This window comes from Cavia porcellus, unplaced genomic scaffold (genome assembly GCF_034190915.1).
Source record: "Cavia porcellus strain 051 isolate PalLab524CR breed Dunkin Hartley unplaced genomic scaffold, mCavPor4.1 scaffold_17, whole genome shotgun sequence".
NCBI classification, from domain to species: domain Eukaryota; kingdom Metazoa; phylum Chordata; class Mammalia; order Rodentia; family Caviidae; genus Cavia; species Cavia porcellus.
The window spans coordinates 47796672-47816758 of NW_026947500.1; the positions used below are offsets into that span (position 1 = coordinate 47796672).

At 56.5% G+C, this 20087-nt stretch overlaps 2 protein-coding genes across 6 annotated transcripts; one reads left to right on the plus strand and one right to left on the minus strand.

The window, feature by feature from the left end:
• Positions 1-914: 914 nt before the first annotated feature.
• Positions 915-12287, plus strand: Plvap (plasmalemma vesicle associated protein). Of its 2 annotated transcripts, none has more exons than XM_003464192.4 (6): positions 915-1313; positions 7665-7761; positions 7854-8578; positions 9171-9228; positions 9315-9384; positions 11759-12287. In XM_003464192.4, the coding sequence occupies exons 1-6, from the start codon at positions 945-947 to the stop codon at positions 11763-11765; spliced, it is 1326 nt and encodes a 441-aa protein (XP_003464240.3). In that variant the 5' UTR covers positions 915-944; the 3' UTR covers positions 11766-12287. The 2 variants fall into 2 exon arrangements, with proteins under 2 accessions (XP_003464240.3, XP_063084150.1); XM_063228080.1 differs by having other exon boundaries at positions 915-1163.
• Positions 12288-14416: 2129 nt separating this feature from the next.
• Gtpbp3 (GTP binding protein 3, mitochondrial) lies at positions 14417-19465 on the minus strand. 4 transcript variants are annotated; one of them, XM_063228078.1, is made up of 12 exons: positions 19296-19465; positions 18648-18924; positions 18272-18492; positions 18113-18199; positions 17823-18025; positions 17582-17654; positions 17358-17501; positions 17026-17191; positions 16533-16811; positions 16064-16285; positions 15450-15528; positions 14417-14662 (listed from the first exon to the last, which is right to left on the minus strand). In XM_063228078.1, the coding sequence occupies exons 2-11, from the start codon at positions 18689-18691 to the stop codon at positions 15498-15500; spliced, it is 1470 nt and encodes a 489-aa protein (XP_063084148.1). In that variant the 5' UTR covers positions 18692-18924; positions 19296-19465; the 3' UTR covers positions 14417-14662; positions 15450-15497. The 4 variants fall into 4 exon arrangements, with proteins under 4 accessions (XP_063084148.1, XP_063084147.1, XP_063084146.1 ...); XM_063228077.1 differs by having other exon boundaries at positions 14417-14691; XM_063228076.1 differs by having other exon boundaries at positions 14417-15528.
• Positions 19466-20087: the final 622 nt, after the last annotated feature.

A 20087-nucleotide genomic window follows, 5' to 3' on the forward strand; every position in this document is an offset into this window, starting at 1 on the left:
GACCACCTCATTTGGAGGGGAAACAGGCACATGCAGTGGATACCCCATCAGAGCTCCTCAGGGACCCTCTCCCCACTCCAAGGCCCCAAGCCCTTGCTCCAGAATGGCTTGCTCACTCCAGAACTGGGGACCAAACTCAGGCCCCCAATAGCATTGCATACCCCACCCTTCTTTTTTATTTTATTTGTTTGTTTTGTTTTGGGGATCGGGTATCACACTCACCGCAAGCTTGCCAGGTGGGTGCTGTGCGCTGAACTATATTCCCAGCCCTTCTATTTTATTTTAAAGCAGGGTCTCCTAATTTCCCTGCATGATCCTGTCTCAGTCTCCAGAGCCACGGGGTTCTGAGCATGCACCACCACTCGTGGGCTGAGCAAGTATTAAGCACCTACACGAGCGGGTGGAGTGGCACATGCACACGCAGCTGCCACGAGGCCCGGTGTGCCCACGGATTGCTCACCCCAAGTGATGCCCCAGCCATGCAGGCACGCATGTCACGAGCCCTGTGAGCCATCAGCCGAAGCTGCAGAGCCCGAGGACCATCCCTTACCCCATACTCCTTGGGTAACCGTCCCAAGAAGGTTAAATGAGATAAACCCTAAGAGCTGCGCAGGGTCGTCCACACCTGTCATCCCGGCACCAGGGGGTGACTGAGGCAGGAGGATCGCTGAGAGTGTGAGGCCACTGTGGGCTGCTACACAGAGATAGCTGGTATCAGAAACACGAAAAACAGCAAAGCAAAGGCAGAGCCGGGGGCCTCGTGGCAGGGACACGGAGCGGGGGAGCGTGCACCCTCGCAGGGTCAGGGGCCAGCAGCGGAGAGGGCAGCGGGTGGGGCGCAACCACCCGTTTCCTCTGGGCCAGGAAGGGCGGGGGTGGGGGGCGGCGCCCGCGGCTATAAAGGGACTGGCGGCCCTCTGGGCCAGACGGAGGGAGCCGCATCCATGGGTCTCGCCATGCAGCCGGGGGCGCCCTACACGCGCGCGGGCGGCTCAGCGCGCGGATGCTGGTACTACCTGAGCTACTTCTTCCTTTTCGTCTCGCTCATTCAGATGCTCATCATCCTGGGGCTGGTGCTCTTCATGGTCTACGGCAACGTGCACGAGGGGACCGAGGCCAACCTGCAGGATACCGAGCGCCGCGCCGCCGCGCTGCACGCACAGGTAGTGGGGCTGGCGGGCGCTCGGGCCAACCTCACACGCGACCTCAACCTCACGGCTCGCGCCAAGGACGCGATCATGCAGATGCTGCTGAGCACTCGCCGCGACCTGGACGGCCTCAACAACAGCTTCCGCCAGTGCCAGGCCGACCGGGTGAGCCCCTTGTCTGGCCGGGCCGCGGGTTTGCTTTGCTTGCTCAGGGCTTTCTGTCGCGAGGGCGGGGGCTCGCTATGCATCAGTGCTGGGATGACAGGTGTGCACCTCCATGCCCGGCCTGTGCTTTTTTTTTTTTTTTGTACCCGGGATCAAACTCACGACCTAGGGCTTACACTGAGCCAAATCCCCAACTTGGCTTGTTCTTTTTTTAATGAGTCTTTGTCTGTTTTCTGGTCCTATAACAAAATAAATGATCAGATAATTTCTAAGGATGGCTTTGGAGCTGGGTGTGGCAGTGCACACCAGTAATATCCTAGCACTTTGGAGGCTGTGGCAGGACGATTTCGGGACCGAGGCCAGCATGGGCTATGTAGAGAGACTTTGTCCAAAACAAAACAAAAAAAAAGGCATAAAAAAAAAAGGCATAAAAGTTTATCAGAACCAACCTGGACTATGTACAGTTTCCGGCCAGGCTGTCTATACAGTGAGGCCTTGCCTCAGAAAGGGAGACAGAAACCAGGTGTCGTGGCATACACCTGTAATCCCAGCACACAGAAGGCTGAGGCAGGAGGATCGCTGTGAGTTCGAGGCCAATCTGAACTATATTGCAAGACCCTGTCTAAGAAAAACAAAAAGAGAGACAGAGAGAAGACAGACAGAATGTAGAGGTTTCTTTGGCATTCAGCTCCGGGTGCTGAATCTGGGGAGCTTGGTTCCTAACAGGCCACTACCATACATACCCAGTGGGGACCAAGCTCCAGCCAGCCCCCCTGAGACACTGAGCCCCCAGCACTTTCACTTAGGCCCAGGCTGAATGGAGCATCCCAATGTAGAGGGGCAGCCAGGAGCAGCGAGCGGCAGGCAGGGCTGGCACAGAGGGCAGTGTCCAGGGACTCAGCCTTCCAGCCCTCACCAAGGGGGCCACACACAGTGAGCGTTTGCCTTGAGGGTAGGAGCCTCCGCCCTCCTTCCCCAGCACCTCAGAAAATAATCATAGTAGCCAGACTCTGGTGCACGCTTGTAATCCCAGTTACTTGGGAGGCTGAGGCAGGATGATCACAAGTTTCAAGTAATTTGTGACCCTGTCTCAAAAATTTTCGTAAAAAATAAAGGTTAGGGATTGGCCCAGTGGTCCTGGGTTCAGTTCCCAATGGTGCATGGGGACACACAGACACATTCACTGTGGCTCCTGACTTCTGCTCACCTCTGCTTCAGTCAGGATCTCCCCGGCTGGAGACCTGGGAAGAGGTCGCCTCTCAAGGGCCTCGGACTGTGTGATGTCTGAGACTTGGCACAGGGACCCAGTGGACACGCTGGCCCTTGCACCCTGTTCACACCCAACACTCCAGCAGCACCTTTGCTCTCCTGCCAGGCATGAGGGAAGGCGCCATCTGGGGGCCGCAGCCTCTGGCAGGGCACAGGCAGAGGAGCAGACGAGGCAGGGCAGGGAGGAACTACTCAGTGGCTCCAGGCTCAGAGTCCTTCAGACCCTACATCCTGGGGCCTAGGGCAGAAATTTGCCCCCTCTCTAGAGCAGGTGGGTTCCCCAGGCCAGCCTGCTACCCAGTGAGACCCCCCAACCCCTCAGACCCCAGAATGAAGAAGATCCCCAGAAGACCTGGGAGGCTGAGGCAGGAGGGTCACAAGCTTCAGCTCAGCCAGGGCCACTAAGTGACTTAGCTATTTTTAAGTTTGAAAACTCCAGAAATAACAAAAGAAAGAAAATTCTAGAATTGGGTCTGGGAGGTAGCTCAGTGCCAAGGCCCTGTTTACATCCAGGCTCAGAGGACTGAGTCCCACATACCCCCTTCAGGTCACAGAACCCCAGATTCCACCCTGGGAATCTACCTGTTTGGATTCCAGGATGCACTCAGGATCTGGTCCAGAATCATTAAGTCTCAGACTCACACACATGACCCAGAGTCCTGGAAACCCCCGGCGTCCGGCCTCAGGCCCGGGCGGGACCCACACCTGGCTTTGTTTTTAGGACAGGGTCTCACTAGATCAAGAAGTTGCCCAAGCTACTTGGGATCTTCCTGCCCCAGTCTCCTAAGCATCTTGGATCACAAGTGTATGTCACCATGCTTGGCTCAAATTATTATTATTAATTGTCTTTTTGAGACAGGGTCTCACAGTGCAATTCAGGCTGGCCTCAAATTCGCAATGATCCTCTGCCTCAACCTCCTGTGTGCTGGGAGGACAGGCATGCACCACCGTATCTGGTTTCAAATTTTAAAAAATTTATTTATTTATTTATTTATTTATTTATTTATTTATTTATTTTGAGGTTGGGTCTCATTATGCAGTTCAGGCTAGCCTTGAGCTCACTTTGTGGCCCATGCTGGCCTCAAATTAATGATCCTCCTGCCTCAACCTCCTGAGTGCTGGGATCACAGGCATGTACCACTATACCTGGCTCTAAATTTTTATTTTAAATGTATGTATTTTTATTTATTTATTGGTGCTGGGGGTGGAACCCAATACCTTGGGCCCACTGAGTGGGTGTTTTTGTCATGAGTTACATCCCTAGCCCTGATCCTGGAATTTTCAAACTTCAACATTTGAAAATCAAATATTTCAAGGAAAGAGACACTATAGTAACTACTGTTATGTTGGGTTATCTTGTTGTGAAGCACTAGGTTACTTAAATTGTTCTGTTCTGACCTGTGTTGTTATGTTATGTCCTCTTTTATCTTAATCTCCTTCTTTTTTAAATTTGTTTTTAATAAAACAAAAACAAAAGCATTTGAAAATCATAGCTGAGTGCCCCACTCTCTCCTTGCATTTTTCCTTTGGGCTGAGAAATCCCTCGGCCCCCACTTCCTGAGAGTCAGAGGGTTCTAGGGCCCCTTGGATCACCCTGCTCCCCCTTCGTGGGAGAACAACTTAGACAGCAGCCAGGTATCCCCAGCCCATCCTGGGTGGCATCAAGAAATAAAGGTGGGGCTGGGGATTTAGCTCAAGTGGCATAAGCGCCTGCCTGGCAAGTGCAAGGTCCTGAGTTTGATTCCCCCCCCCCAAAAAAAGTCAATAAATAAAGGTGAGCCAGGCATGGTGGCTCACGCCTGTAATCCCAGCACTCAGGAGGCTGAGGCAGGAGGATCACTGCAAATTCGAGACCATCCTAGGCTACAAAGTGAGCTCAAGGTCAGCCTGAACTGCACAGGGAGACCCCATCTCAAAAAAACAAAAAAAAAAAGAAAGAAAGTGATTTTGACTTAAATGTTATGACTCTAAAACAATATTTTGTATGTGTTCATTTTTCAGCACTGGGGAGAGAGCCCGGAGCCCTTGGACAGAGCTCCATCCCCTGTCCTTTTAATGTTTTGAGTCAGGGTCTCAGTGAGTTGCCCAGCCTGGGCTCAAACTTGTGGTCCTCCTGTCTCGGCCTCCCAGTGTGCTGGGATGACAGGAGTGTCCTTCGCACTCATTCTCGGGGACTCAGCCCAAGGAAGTTTTGAAAGAGGGGTAAGGGCTGCAGAGGGGCTGCTTCCCCTTCCTTCCCTGGCACCATTCATGGCCTGACTCGGAACCATCACGACCTTCTGTAAATCAGTGGCCCGGAAGCCCCACTGTATGCCCTCCAATCACCCTAAAGCAAGCCAATTTCACAACTTGGTGCCAGGACACACACAGAAGTGTGCATGCACCACCATATTCTGGGTCCCAAAGGAAACCCTGCCCCCACCAGCCGGCAGGACACACACACACACACACACACACACACACACACACACACCCGGCTCTGGCAACCTTGATCCAACTTCCTGTCCCTGTGGACTCACTTGTTCTGGCTGTTTCCTGTCCTGTGCCTGCCACTGTCAACCAGCGTCTTCATCTGCCTTGTGTGTGTGTGTGTGTGTGTGTGTGTGTGTGTGTGTGTGTGTGAGAGAGAGAGAGAGAGAGAGAGAGAGAGAGAGAGAGAGAGAGTGCGAGCGAGTCCCATTCCCTTTAATGGCTGAGTAACATTCCACAGTAGGGCTGGGCTGCATTGAGTTTTTCAATTTGCCTTCTGGGCATTTGGTTTGTTTCCAGCTTTTGGTCACTGTGTGTCTGTGTGTGGTGTAGCTGTGGACACTGGACTGCAGGTTTCGTGTGGATTTTATCATTTTGAACCATTCGAGGAGCTGCCAGAATCATTTTTTATTCCTTTGTATTTTTTTTTTGTCAGTACCGAGGATCAAACTCATGACCACCTGCTTGCAAGGCAGGAGCTTATGCCGATTAGCTAAATCCCCAGCCCCTATTCCTTTGTATTTTTGAGATTAGGTCTCGATATGTAGCCCAGGCTGGCCTAAATCCATTGGTAATCTGCCTGCCTCAGCCTCCTGAGTGTCAGGGTGACAGGTGTGCACTACCACGCCCGGTTGAAGCTGAAAGGTTTTTAATGCTGATGAAATGTGGCATTTCCAGTCTTCTTTCCTGGCATGTAGGATTGTCAGATCCGGGAAACCACTGGCAAATGCTAGGTCATCCAGATTTAACCTCCATTAAGCAGGGGGCGGGATGTGCTCAGGGCCACAGCACTGGCTCAGCATTGTGAGGTCCAGTGCCCAGGAGCACAAAGGGAAAATAGCAGGAAATTAAAGTTTAAAAGAATAATGGGGCACTGGGCCAGGCTGTCACCTCAGCACTCAGGAGGCTGAGGCAGGAGAATCACAAGTTCAAGCTCAGCGAAACCCTGTCTCAAATAAAAAAGGGCTGGGGAGGTGGCTGAGTGTGAAGGCCCTGTATCCAACCCCAGTACTACAAAACAAAGAAACAAAAATAAAAATTAAAACAGTAATCTTGCTGGGCATGGTGGCTCACACCTGTAATCCTAGCACTAGGGAGGCTGAGGCAGGAGGACTGTTGTGAGTTTGAGACCAGCCTTGGCTACAAAATGAGCTCAAGGCCAGCCTGAACTGCATAAGTAAGACCCTGTCTCAAAAAACAAAAACAAGAGAGAAACTAACCTTGCTGACACCTTCTGTTTGGGGGAGGGGAGTACTACAGTGAACCCAGGGCCCTCCACCCAAGTTGTGCTCCACTCTCCCTGTCAATCTGTCCCTCTGTCTGTCTATTTCACACACCATGTCACTAAGTTGCCCAGGCTGGGCTTGAACTGGTGACCCTCTTGCCTCAGCCTCCCAGAACACTGGGGTGACAGGTATGCCCGCCGCACCTGGCAAATGTCCCCTTGTTATCAGGACACCAGTTGCACTGAAGTTAGGGTCGCCTTTAGGACGGTGATTTGACTTAACCACTTCTGCAAGACAGGCTGGTCCTGAGTGAGCGAGCAGGGGACACAGCCCCAGCCCTGGCTGCTGCCTCCAGGTAGACAACCCCTTTCAAGCTCACCCTTGCAACCAGCATCAGCAACTCGATCCTTTTACATTCAGAAGTACTAAATTTTGTTTTATTTGATTTTATTTTCTTATTTACTTTTGTCTTTTTGAGACAGAGTCTCACTGTGCAGTTCAGGCTGGCCTTAAGCTCACTTTGTAGCCCAGGCTGATCTTGAACTTACAGAGACCCTTCTGCCTCAGCCTCCCATGTGGTGGGATTACATGAGATGCTAAATTTTCAAAGTCAACACCAAGCCATTCTCCACATTTCTAAAGTACAGTGTTACATTTCCACATCTGGACTGCATGTGATCAGGGCAGTTAGCACATCGGTCATCAGCACACTTCTGTTTCTCCGTGCAGGGACAATCAAAGTCCTCTCTTTGAGTCTGGTGTGTTGGTGCACACCTGTAACCCCAGCATCCAGGAGACTGAGGCAGAAGGATGGCTGCGAGTTCAAGGCTAGCTTGCTATATGTGGTGAGACCCTGTGTCAAAAAGCCAAAAATAAAATCCTTGCTTGTGATTATTTTGAAGTCCACAATGAGCTCCTGCAAACTCTAGCAATCTTACTGTCCTATAGGACACTGGGACTCATCCTCGTGCCTGTGTTGGATATTACTCCACTCTTCTTCATCCCCTCCCGCCCGACACTTTTTTTTTTTTTTTGTCTTTTTAACGGTACTGAGGATCGAACTCACGACTACCTGCTTGCAAGGCAGGCGCTTATGCCGCTGAGCTAAACCCCCAGCCCCTCCGCCTGACACTTTTTGATGGCTGAGTAGTTTTTTGTTATGGCTTTTTTTTTTTTTTTTTTTTTTTTTTTTTTTTTTGTACCAGGGTCGAGGCACTTGTGACGCTGAGCTAAACCCCTGACCTGGCCAAGTAGTGTTTAAACGTAAAAACTTGATTTCTCCACGCTGCCGGGTTTAGGAGTGCACAGACCCTCCTGGCATTGCCCTGCCTGGGCCATGTGCGCGCTGCGGGTGGACGCTGAGTGTCCCGTGTCCCCGCGCCCACAGGTCACCTACACGATACACCAGCAGTACATGGCAGCGATCATCCAGAGTGAGCAACAGTGCCAGGAGCAGCTAAAGACGGACAACAAGACCTGCCACGGTGAGCGGCGGGGTGGGGTCGGGACAGGGACGCGGGGCAAGGGCTCCTTGTCCAGGACTCTGGCAGCACCTGACTCCCGCCTGTGCCTGCAGACCGGTTTTTCGTGCTGGAGCAGAAGATTAAGGTGCTGGAGATGGAGATGGCCAAGGACAAGGCGTTGTGCAGCCGTGAGAAAGAGGCGCTGGCGCTGGCCCGGCACCAGGTGGAGACACAGCGGTCCGAGTGTGAGCGCGCTCAGGGGCAGCTGGCACAGCAGAAGCAGCTGTCGGAGGAGCGGCTGCAGCAGGTGCAGGCGCTGTGCGCACCGCTGGACCGCAACAGGTTAGAGACCGAGCTGCGCATGGTGTGGCGGGACTCCGTGATAGCGCGCGCGCTGGACAACCTGAACTTCGGCGCGGGCTACAGCATGTATCACGGGCCGGGCACAGACCCGGTCTCGTTGCGCCGAGCCTGCGACCAGCTGCCCGCAATCATGGCGACTAAGAGCGAGGAGCTGGCTCAACGGCTGCGTGCGGACATCGAGCGCGTGGCGCGCGAGAACGAGCGGCTGCATGCTCAGAAGCTGGAGGCGGAGCAGCGCGTGCGCGCCGGGCAGACTGCGGCGGAGAAGGCGCAGCAGGAGGCGGCGCAGCGCGAGGCCAAGTTCCGCGCCGAGTGCTCGCGCCAGACAGACCTGGCGCTGGAGGAGAAGACAGCGCTGCGCAAGGAGCGCGACGCCTTGGCCAAGGAGCTGGAGGAGCGCAAGCAGCAGGTGGCACAGTTGCAGATGCAGGTGGCGGTGAAGAGCGAGACGCTGAGCACCTGCGTCAAAGCAAAGGTGTGCGGTCCGCGAGGCTCCCGTGGGAGAGGCGGGCCTGGGACCGCAGGACCTGGGTGGGGACTAGGATGGGGGTGGGCAAGGAGGGCGGGGCAGAGCGGAGTGGTGCACCCCTGACATCCCAGCACTTGCGAGGCAGAGGCAGGAGGGTGGGACGACCTCAGGCCTAGCCCGAACAACTCTGTGACTCCATGAAACTGTCGCAAAATTTAAAAATAATGTAAAAGGGGCTGGAGGTGGAGCTCCGTGAGAATGCCCTGGGCCTGACACTGGGAAAAAAAAAAAAAAAAAAAAACCCAAAAACAAAACCCAGCTGCAGCGGGATCCGCATGGAGTTGGCGACAGGCGTGGCTGTGAGGAAGGCGCAGCAGTGTTGAGGTTGGGGCCGGATTTGGGGTACTGGGCTCAGGTGTGGCTCTGGAGTCTCCAGGGGCGTTAAAGGGCTGGCGTTGGGCCCAGGTGGCGTTGGTCTGGAGGGCGCCGCTGGAGTGGCCCTACGGGGACCCTGAGGCAGCCAAGCCCCTGGAAACACGGGCCCCCTGTGTGCCTAGGGCTCAGGCCCTGGCTCCATCAGCCTCCCTTCCTTCCACAGTCGCAGCCGCTGACCCCTTCTCGCGCCGTGGCTCCGGTCCCCAACCCGCCACCCATTGGTGAGTGACTGTGACAGTGCTGGCGGGCAGGTGGATGGCCAGCCCCTTCCCAGTAGGGCACTGTTCAGCCCCCGCTCCCTTTACAGACCCGGTCAGCCTGGATGAGTTCCGGAGGAAGATCCTGGAGTCTCAACGTGGTGTCGTGCTCCAGGTCAGGTAAGGCTTGCTGCACGGGCCTGCGACCCCAGCTGGGGGAGGAGCAGCAGACTCTTGGCATGCGCAGCCTCTACCTCCTGCCGCTGCAGGGGAGCACGGCCAGTTCTGTCTTCCTGATGCTCCGGCCCGACACTCCTGCCTCAGTCTCTGAGCGCTGGGCCGATGAGTATGCACCCCCACACCTGGCTTGAATTAGCTACCGTTATCCTCACTTTCTAAATGGGGAAAGCTAGGCACTGAGTGGGCCTGATGAGGGCTTCTCTCACCCTGGCTACCCTGGAGGCTGAGGCAGGAGGATCATAAAATCGAGCTCAGCCTGGCCAACTTAGGGAGACCCTATCTCAAAATTGATAAAAAGGGCAGGGGTGAAGCTCAGGGATGAGAACTTGCCTAGTGTTCGGGAAGCCTTGGGTTCAAATCCTCAGCACCAGAGTAAACGAAAAGTGCAGGTGCTGGCCTCGGGGCCTAGAGAAGCCAGGTGAGGGCACCGAGGTCATCTGGCACCTGCTGTGCCTGGCTCAGTGCCTATACCCTCTCACCCAAGGCTAGGCTTCTGCCGGGCAGCACCTGGCATATGTGCCACAAGTTAGGTGACCATGCCCTCCCAGAGGACCCTGAGCCCACCAGGTCCTCCCTCCCACACACAGCGACCCACATGCCTTAGCATGGAGGCTTAGGAGGCCCTGGGTGGCTTTGGCAGTTCGGGTTGGGGCAGGGACTAGGGCTGGGTGGGCACCGCACTGTGTCTCCAAGCCTTCGATGGGGCCCTGACCCCGCAGGAGGGTGGGAAGAAAATGCTGAGGGAACCACACCCTCCCCAAGGGGACACAATGTTCCTCTCTCCACGTTGGCCCACAGCCCTAATGACAAGGAAAGAGAGTCTATTATTATCCCCACTTCTCAGAGGAGGAAACTGAGGCCCCTGTTGGGGTCACGCATTGGCCAGGCTCCCAGCCCAGGACTGTCCGGCAAGGCTGAGAACCGGGGAAGCTCTTGACATTGTTTACCCCAAATGACGTACCAAGAGACAGAACAATGAGCTCTTAAGCCTGTCTCCTGTCTCTGGCCTCAGGGCCACAGGAAGGGCTCTGGCCCAGCCTTCCCCTGGGGACCGGGCTGGGAGCTGGGTTTCAGCCATTGCTGGGCACCGTGGGGCTGGTTTGGCCCTTACATTGTCAGCAGCTTTTTGTTTGTTTTTGGAAACAAACTCTCAATGTTGCCCAAGCTGGCCTCAAATTCCTGAGCTCAAGTGACCCTCCTGTCTCAGCCTCTTCAGTGGGTGAGGCACCCCCAGGCATGCCCGGGCTGGTACTAATATGGATCCTGGATGCCCCTACTCAGGCCCTGTCAGCCCAAGGTTGTAAACCAAGGGCAGATCCAGAGCCAAGCATCAGCCAGACCCGACCTCAAGGGGGCCCGACCTCTTGGTATTTGTGGTCCTTTTGAGCTTTTGTGGGTTTGGGACCTTGCGCATGCCAGGCAAGCGCTCACCACTAAGCACACCCTCACCCTTTATTTACATGGCTTGATCAATTTGAGAACTGAATTTTATTTGCAATGCACCTATTCAGTTACCCAGCTCTGGTCTTTTTCTCCCCCTCCTTCAGTACTGGGGACAGAACCCAGGGCCTCTGCACTGCACTGTGTCCACAGCCTGTTTTTATTCTGAGACAGGGTCTTACTAAATCACAAAGTTGCCCAGGCTGGGTTCAAACTTAGCAGCCTCCTGCCTCAGCCTCCCAGGATGCTGGGAGGACAGCAATTACAAAACAATGAGCCAGGCACAGGGTCCCTCCTCTGGAGGCCCAACTACATGGGAAGCTGAGGCAGGAGGACTGCTTGCATCCAGGAATTTGAAGCTAGCCTGCACTACACAGCGAGCCCCTGACTCAGAAAAACAAAATACACAGTTTATGTAAAAAGAAACCCTAGGTGAGATCTGATCCAAGCACTGTGGAGGTGGATAGAGCAACAAATCGAGGTATAGCTGCTGCACCAAAGACAACAACTGAAAAAGGGGCGGAAGGATAAAGGATAAGTGAAGAGGCTGAGGTCTCTGGAGGGGATTTCTGTAGGGTCCCATTTCCACCCTGAGGTGACCTTTGACCTGAGACCGAAAGGGACAAGGGAGACCTTGGGTGCCGGGAGTGAATGGGGCTTCCTTTCTGGCAGCACTGGGGACCAAACCCAAGGCCTTAGCACCGCACTGCATTCCTGGCCTTTATTAAGTTTATTTTGAACCGGGTCCTATCCTTCCATTGCCTGGGATTGGGGCTGGAGTTTGTGACCCTCCCGCCCCGGCCCTGAGGCCCCAGGTCTGCACAGGGCCTGGCCTGGGTCTGAGCCCGCCTGCGAGCTGCCCCCTCCTCTGTAGGGGCTGAGGCGGCCGCGACCTCGAGACGGAGGGGACGATGCGGGGACACCTATACCGACGCCGCCCGCGGGCCCCACGCCGCATGACGCCAGGACGCAAAACCCCGCAGTGGCATCACAGGCCGAGGTGGCGCTGCGCGCTGACATCGTCTGCAGAGGCCACGAAGCCCGACCTGCAGGGCCCTGGCTTCTGGCACGCGCACGCGGCAGCAGCGGTGCCTCGCGCACCCCACCTCTGCTCGGCGCCCACAGCACCCCGGCTACCCCGCACCACCCTCCTGCTTGCTTATCTCCAGCACCGGGACCGGAGGTGCGAACAGGAAGCCATTGGCTGCCGCACCCCGCCCCCGGCTTCCCGGTCAGCTCTAGAGAGTTTCTAGCCCTTTCTCAGGAGTTTCGAGGCTCCCCGGGGAGTTCCAGGAGCCAAGGAGGCCCGGCCCCAGGATGAGCGCCCTACCGGCCCCGCACGCACACCCCAGCCCTGCCTGCGGTCGAGACACACTAGAGCCACTTAATAAATGTTAGAAGCATCCCGTGGCTCCGGGCTCCTCCTTCCACCTGTGAAGACCCCGTGGGGCCTCGAGGGAAGACCTGGGAGATTGCAGGTCCCTGTGGCTTTGCGTTTTCCAGGCTTCCAGCAGGGGTAAGAGCAGTGCTCCCCAGCCAGAGGCCCCAAGTGGGTATTTTGCAGAAAAAGTGCGAGGGGAGCTGGGGTGCAGGTGCCCCCAAGCCGGGTGGTGCAGAGCGCGGGAAGGGGAAGGCAGGGCTGGGGGGAGCTCGAGGCACCGTGGTGCGGAGGAACCATAGAGAAGCCCACAGGTCAGCGGTTGCAAAAGTTGTGGAAAGCTTTGTCCCCCTGGGGTGGTGTAAAGGCAAGTCCTTATCCGCCTGTCACTCCAACTCTGGGAGGCTGAGGCAGGGGGTCACCAGTCTAGCCCAGCCTGGGCAGTTTGGCAAGACCCTAATTCAAAATAAAAAGGGCTGGCATGCAACTCCTGTATCAAAAACAAAACAACCGCAAATCCTGTTGTGCCTTGCTGGAGTTCAGCGAGAAGATGCCAGAGTCTTATTTCTAAGCAGACTCCAGGAAACGGAGCAAATAGCCATCGAGGGAAAAAGGCTAAAATTGTAGTGCAGACCTCACCCCCAACCCCTCCCGGGTGGCCTGGGCCACATCCCGCCCTGGCCGTGAGTCATGGGGTCTGGCTTGCAGTGTTACCTCAGGCAGGCAGGCAGGCAGGCAGGGGACAAAGGAGCACAGTTTCCGGGATGCGGAAGCCCGGTCAGGAGAAGCTCCCACAGGAAACACTTGGCTGGGGCTTTCAGGCCGGGCAGGGTCGGCGGGTGACCTGGATAGGACTGTCAGGACCCCCAAGGAAACGGGGGCTACCCTGGCTCTCAGCTGCTCCTGTGAGCCGAGTCTTTTGGAGCCATGAGTGCTGGACAGGGCTGACTCAGGGTCCACATGAACACACCCCAGGGTCTCCATCCCCATGTGTCCATCTCTGCTTCCATTTTCTCATCTGAGAAGTGGGAATTGTAATAATAGTAATTTTTCTTTGTCTTTTTCGTTTTTATCGGTACCAGGGATCAAACTCACAACTGCCTGTTTGCAAGGCAGGCGCTTATGCCGCTGAGCTAAATCCCCAGCCCCAATAATAGTAATTTAAAACCCAAGCACAGTATGTGTGCCTGTCCTCCCAGCACTCTAGGAGCTGAGGCAGGAGGATCCGGAGTTTGAACCCACCCTGGACAACTTAGACCCTGTCTCAAAAAGGTGTGGGGAATGCAGCTCAGTGGAGGGCCCATTCTCTCTACTCCTTGCTCCTAAAAAGTGTGACAGTCAGCATTGTGGCCTCCCCAGATGCGGATCCTTCCTTGTCCCCCTCAAATTCCAGAATGCATGCTCCTCTGACCACCTCAGGGGCTCATCCACCCCCAGCCCCTTCCCTGCAGTGGTATGCATCCTTGTAGGCCCTGGGCAGTAACAGCTGAATCTTTTATGGGGAGCTCTGACCTGGGGGGCTTCCTGCGCCTCTATAAATAACCCATCACTTCCCACAAACACCTCATCTTTCTTGGAAAAAGAAGCCAGAGCCAAGGGCTGGGTCCCACAGGTGCCAGACTCCAAGAGGGCAGGGGCAGCTTGGCCAGTTGGCCAGCCAGCAGCGGCCCACACACCTGGCTTATGCCTGGCATGGGGCTGCCAGGGTCTCCTCCACTCAGCCAGCACTGGCCAGAACCCTTGGCTTTGCTTTCTGCCCCATACCTCAGTTTAGCTATGTGAAAAATGAGTACAACAGTGACTGCCACGGGTCTGGCTCACTGTATGGCCTTCTCCCTCAGGAACCCCCACTCAGAGTGCACCCTGATGGGTGGACTTGCAAAGCTTTGCCAAAGCGCCATGTTTCACAGTGAATCCTGAAGAAAGCACCTTCAGCTACCAATTCTGGCTGGTTTCATTTTTTATCTCAGTCCCAGGCCCCTCCCATTGGGCTGCATCCCCAGACTTTGTTTTTTATTTTGAGACAGGGTCTGAGTTACCCAGGCTGAGCTCCAGCTTGTCCTCCTGCCTCAGTCTCCCAAGCGCAGTGGAACCACCAGGTGCTAGGGATGGAACCTGAGCTCTCAAACATGCAAGGCAAACACACACAGCAGAGCCGCACTCCAGCCCTTTTTATTTTTGTTTTGTTAAATGACTCAGGCTGGGCTCAAACCCTGCGACACCCCTACCTTAGGCTCCTGAGCAGAGCAGCTGAGACAAACAGGCAAACAAATTCCCTGTGCCGAGGAAGGCAGGCTCTGCCCGATTGGCCTTCCTTAGGGTGCGGCGCCCTCTGCTGGCCACTCGCCCCGCATCGAGCTCCCAGCGTTTCCAGAGGCGCTTCCCGCAGGTGGTGCTGGCCTATGAAAGTCATCCCAGCACTTTGGAGGCTGAGGCAGGCAGAATGCAAGTTTGATGCCATCCTGGGCTACAGCTCAAGGCTAGTCTGAACTGCATGGTGAGACTTTGTCTCAAAAACCAAAGGAGGGATTTAGCTCAGCAGCACAAGCGCCTGCCTGGCAAGTGTAAGGTCATGAGTTCAATCCCCAGCACAAAAAATAAATTTAAAAAAAAGCAAGGGGCTGGGGATTTAGCTCAGGGGCACAAGTACCTGCCTGGCAGGACGAGGATGTGAGTTTGATTCCAGTATCACACACACACACACACACACACACACACACACACACAAATAAAAAGGAAGGCTGGGTGGTGGTATGTGCCTGTAATCTCATTACTCTGGAGGCTGAGGCAGGAGGATTACCCCAAATTAAATACCAATCTGGGATACATACTGAGTTCAAGGCCAGGTTGGGCCATGTCTACAAAAACCAAAACAGAAAGAAAAAGAAAAGACAAGGCCTTCCTGTGCAGTCTTGAGCTCTGTTCAGCTGGTCCCTTCTGGGTATGGTCATGCAGCAGTACCCAGCCCTAACTGCAGTCATCCATGTCCCTGAACTGTCCCCAGACCCTGCCCACTGTCTAGCACACAGAAGGCAGATGCCAGACTCACATTTGAAGCCCAACAGCCCAAGCGCTGGGGACTTCTTGTGGGTCACCACTTCTCTGAGCTGTTTTCCCGAGGAACAAAACACCTACTGCGTCACACTGTTACCCACATTCCACAAAGGCCAGGTATGATGATGCTCACCTGTCATCCCAGCACTCGGGAGGCTGAGACAGGAGGATCACTGCAGGTTCAAGGCAGGCTGGAGCTACCTAGGGAGACCCTATATCCAAAAAAGAAAACCCAAAGATGAAACCACACATCTGATCGACAGGTACACAAGAAGCCAGGACTCAGCAGTGTTGGAAACGCCAGTGTCTGGTGGGGACCCCAGGAGAGGTGGTCTGGGAGGCCCTGTGATGCAACATGTCCAAATCACATGAGTCTCACAGCCCTCTGGTATTTGCAAGATAAATGAAGACACTTGGAGGCTGGCCACTGGGCTCAGCGGTCAGCCCTCACTGAGTATGAAAGAGACCCTTGGTTCCAACTCCAGCACCAAAAAATAAAATCAAAGCAGCCGGGCATGGTGGCACACACCTGTAATCCCAGCACTTAGGAGGCTAAGGCAGGAGGCTCTTAAATCAGAGGCCAGCCTGCGGATGTTTGGCCAGGTGCAGACCCCAAAGCAGGCCGGCCTGAGATCTTCCAGTCTCCATAGAGCCCAAAATGACCCGCGCTGGCCCCAGAAGGTCCTCGGTCTCATGGTATGTTGGGTTGGGGTCTCTGGGGTACTGCGAAAACTGGGTGCTCCTCACTTGCCCACACAGAAGTCCCGAAATATGACATCTAGGATCTCCTCACTGCCGCCTCCACCTGTGAGCTGGGTCAGGTGCCTTCTGGCAATGCGCAGGGCCTCGGCGGCCAGGGCCAGGTCTCCTGCCTGCCTGTAGTGGCCCAGTGCATCCAGACAGTGCTGCAAGTGGTGGCGGTGCCGTGCACGGGTCAGGAGCGGCGGGCCTGTGCTCGGGTTCCCGCACCTGGAAGGGAAATAGTCTCTCCAGATCTGCAGAAGCCTTGCAAAGTGGGCAAGCTTAGGTTAGGCATTGGCGCTGCACACCTATAATCTCTATACTTGGGGAGACTGAGGCAGGAGGTTCCCCAAAGTTCCAGCCAGCTTGGGCAACTGGATGACTGGTCTCAACCTCAATACTCAGTAAATAAACAAAATGGCAGTTTACTCCATACTGCAGATAGAGACACAGGCTGGAAGCGGGCAGGACTCACAAGACAGCCAGGTCCTTCTTCAGGGCCTCCAGCAGGCCGTCCAGCCCCGCCCCAGTCAGGCAGGACAGCAGCAGATAGGGATATGGCCCGGGCCGGGGACATGGGCCTTCGGAGGGCAGCAAGTCGCATTTGTTCAGCACCAGCAGCAGATGCGGGCTGCTCCCCTTGGGCTCCCGACAGGCCAGGGGTGCCACAACCGCGTCTAGGAAGTCGCGGGAGGTCGGAGCGGCCAGGTCAGTGACGTCCAGCACCGCCAGCACCAGGTCAGCCTGCTCCAGCCTGGAGGCAAGAGAGAACAGGAGGGCGCTGGGGGGGGGGGGGGGCGGGACAATGGGATGGCGGGCGTGGCCATCCTGGACAGGGTAAAGCCACTAGGGAGGGGAAGCTGGTGAGGTGAACTGCCCACTGGAGGGAGTGTGGCAACCTCTCCCTATAGGAAGAAGGGAAAGTGAATGCATCAGCCAGTGGAGGTGGAGGCAGGTGTACTCCTCACCTCTCCCAGGCTCGCCGCACACCCTCCTGCTCCACAGGCCCCACGCCCTCCCGCAGCCCCGCTGTGTCGCTCAGCAGTGCAGGGAACCCAGCCAAGTCCACGGGGGTCTCCAGCACATCACGAGTGGTTCCCGGCTCCGAGGACACGATGGAAACTGGTTTCTGGCCTGGAGACATGGAGGTCGGAGAAAGGGGTAGGCTGGGGCGGTAGAGCTCCTGCTGCAGCCTCTTCTTGCTGGACTGGAGCTTTGGTCAGCCCCAGCATCTTCCGCAGACTCCAGTCTCTCAGGTTCCACTCCCCCACCCCCACCCCCGGTGAGCTCCTCCACCTACTGAGCAGGTTCACCAAGCTGCTCTTGCCGGCATTCGGTGGTCCTGCAACCACTACGTGCGCCCCCGAGCGGAGCCTCTGGCCGCGCCTGGCGTCCTGCAGGTGCATGCCCAGTGCCAGCTCCAGCGCCTGCACCTCTCGGTCAGCTGCAAGCAGAGGACAGGGAGTCAGAAGCCTCCAGGGCTGCGACTCAGGCTGTGCCGTCAGCTTCCATGCTCAGACCCACCTTGCTCCAGGACACCCTCCTCCAGGTTGTCATCTTCTGCGAAGTCTATGTAGGCCTCCACGTGAGCCAGGGCCTGTACGAGGGGGCCATCAAGCTAAGCCCCCACTGGCCCCCATCTGACACCAGGTCAAGCCCAATCCAAGGAACCGCACTGGCATCTTCATATGGCAAAGGGTGAGGGTGGGTGGGGAAAGACAGTCAGGACAGGGCCGGAGGCGGGGAAGAGCCTTGGGGCACTAGCCTTGGTGAGGGTCTCGGCCCAGCCGCGGGACAGCTGACCCAGTTCCCCGTCCAGCTGCCGCAGGGCCTGCCGCCTTTGTGCCTCAGTTTCCGCGTGGATCAGGTCTGCCAGCCCCTCCACCTCGGGCAGGCTCAGCTTCCCATGGGCGAAGGCCCGCCTGGTGAACTCGCCAGCTTCCGCTGGCCGCAGCCCAGGGACACCGCCTGCGGGAAGTTGGGACCTTAGCGCCCGCGTCCTGCGGCCCAGGGCCTCGCCCCGTGCCCACGCGGACCCTGGCCGCTGTCGCTCACCCAGAGCCTCGAGGACGCCGTTCACTACGGCGGGCCCTCCGTGCACGTGGAACTCGGCGCAGTCCTCGCCCGTGAAGCTCCGTGGCCCTGGAGCGGCAAAGGGGCGGGTCAGGGGCGGGGCGCCGCGCGGGCCCGCGTCCCGGAGGGAGGTGGCTTCACCTGGGAACCAGAGCACCAGCGCGCGGTCCAGCGGGGCACCCGAGCGCGGGTCACTCAGCAGGCGCAGGCTGGCGCGGCGCGGGCGGGGCAGGGCGCGGGGAGCCGTGAGGCTCTGCAGCGCCTTGAGGCTAGAGGGGCCACTGGTCCGGATCACCGCGACGCCGCAGCGGCCGTGGCCGGAGCTCAGCGCGAAGATGGTGGCCCCAGGGGCCGTGCATAACCTGGGACGGGAGAGAGGCTCTAGGGTTTGGGTGGGGGCCGGGCTGGGCTCGCTGTGTACCCGGGGACGGGCAGACTGAGGCTGGAAAGGGTACGGCAGTAATCAGGCCGGGAAACCCAGAGAACCCGAGCAGCACCCCACCCCGCCACACCCCACCTGCGAGGTCCCCAGGCCGCCAGGCTCCTCAGCTTCCGCCACATGGATTTAACTTGCTACTCGCCTGCCCGACCTTGCAGCACTGCTTCAATGTGGAGCAGCAGGCCCGGTCCACCCTGCGATGTGACTGGTAAAGCGCTCCACGCTTCTGAACTACCATTGGGTGATTTACAACAAGTCCCGCCCACAGATTGAAGCTCCGTTGTCCTATCAGTGTAGCGCGATGATTGCAACGCAATCCTTTGCAATGTTGGACTGAATTGTTAGGGTCCTAGAGCTGCAGAGGAAAGAAAGGATGGGTGGGGAGAACGACAGAGCTTGGCATACAGGGAATCGCAGCAAGGCTAGGTTTGAGTCCAGTATCTCCACCTGGCTAGTTTGTGGCCCGAGGCGAGGCAAAAACGGTTACGCTGTTTTCCTGCCCAAGAAAGGTGCCTCATCAGCAATCTGAGTGCCTGAGGCCGGAGGATCTTTGGTTCCAGCCCAGAATAAACAATTTAACGAGACGCTGTCTCAAAATAAAAGCTACAGAGGGCTGAGGATGAGTTCCGAGGGGCCTTCGTCCTGGCCCAGGGAAAATCTTGCCCAAACTTTTTGGGAGCTCCCTGTTACCACTCCCCGCTTCCTTCCCGGCCCCGACCCCCGTACCCCCGCTAGACACCTCCTCCTCTGGGTCCTCGCCAGGCCCCCTCGTCTAGGAAGCCGTCCAGGAGCCCAGCGCAGCCCCCGCCCGGTTCCCGAGTCCCGGGATCGCTTTCAGGTTAACTCGGGACAGCGCCGAGCCCGAGAAAGCGCTGATCTCGGAATTCCGGGCGTGGGGGCGGGGCCTCGGGAGCCTGGCCCTGATCGATCTTATGGTTCTCGGCAGGAGCGGGCGGGACACCCACGCCAGGCGAGGGGTGCGGACAGCGCGGGGCCGGGCTGCGTCCTCATCCTTCCCCGCTCGACTTTGTCATACGCAAAATAGGGATCCACGGGGACATCCTTTGTTTCCCTCTATGGGTGATTCCCTCTATGATTAAGTACACACCCAGCGTCTACTATATGCTCTGCAGGGACCGGACTTTAATCAGGTTCTCAGTCGAATGTAGTGGGGACTTAACGAGACCCTGCCTCAAAATAAAAAATAAGACAAGGGCTGCGGGATACAGGTTGGTGCAGAGGCTCTGGCTTCAACTCCCAGTACAGCAGAAAACAACACAAAACAAATGTTTGTTTATCTGAAGTGTGCATTAAGCTATAATTGTTTTTATTTAAATTTTGCTGGGAGTAAGGGTAGCGTAGGCTGAGAGGCATGAGATCCTACACTTTGAGCAGCGAATGCAAAGGTCCTGGGGCAGGCCCACTATCATCAGTGACCCCATTCTTGCTAGGGTGCTTGAGCTATTCCCAGAATCTCACAGGACCAGGCCTGTCCTTCCCACGTCCTACCGCAGCTAA

Bases quoted from the DNA above. Each gene is read 5' to 3' on its own strand.
- Plvap (XM_003464192.4), top strand. From the start codon at position 945: ATGGGTCTCGCCATGCAGCCGGGGGCGCCCTACACGCGCGCGGGCGGC. The intron at 7,762-7,853 runs GTGAGCGGCGGG...CTGTGCCTGCAG, and splicing joins GGACAACAAGACCTGCCACG to ACCGGTTTTTCGTGCTGGAG. The intron at 8,579-9,170 runs GTGTGCGGTCCG...TTCCTTCCACAG, and splicing joins GCACCTGCGTCAAAGCAAAG to TCGCAGCCGCTGACCCCTTC.
- Gtpbp3 (XM_063228078.1), bottom strand. From the start codon at position 18,691: ATGTGGCGGAAGCTGAGGAGCCTGGCGGCCTGGGGACCTCGCAG. The intron at 17,655-17,822 runs GCTAGTGCCCCA...CCCCTCGTACAG, and splicing joins GGGCCGAGACCCTCACCAAG to GCCCTGGCTCACGTGGAGGC. The intron at 17,502-17,581 runs GTGGGTCTGAGC...CTCTGCTTGCAG, and splicing joins GGAGGGTGTCCTGGAGCAAG to CTGACCGAGAGGTGCAGGCG.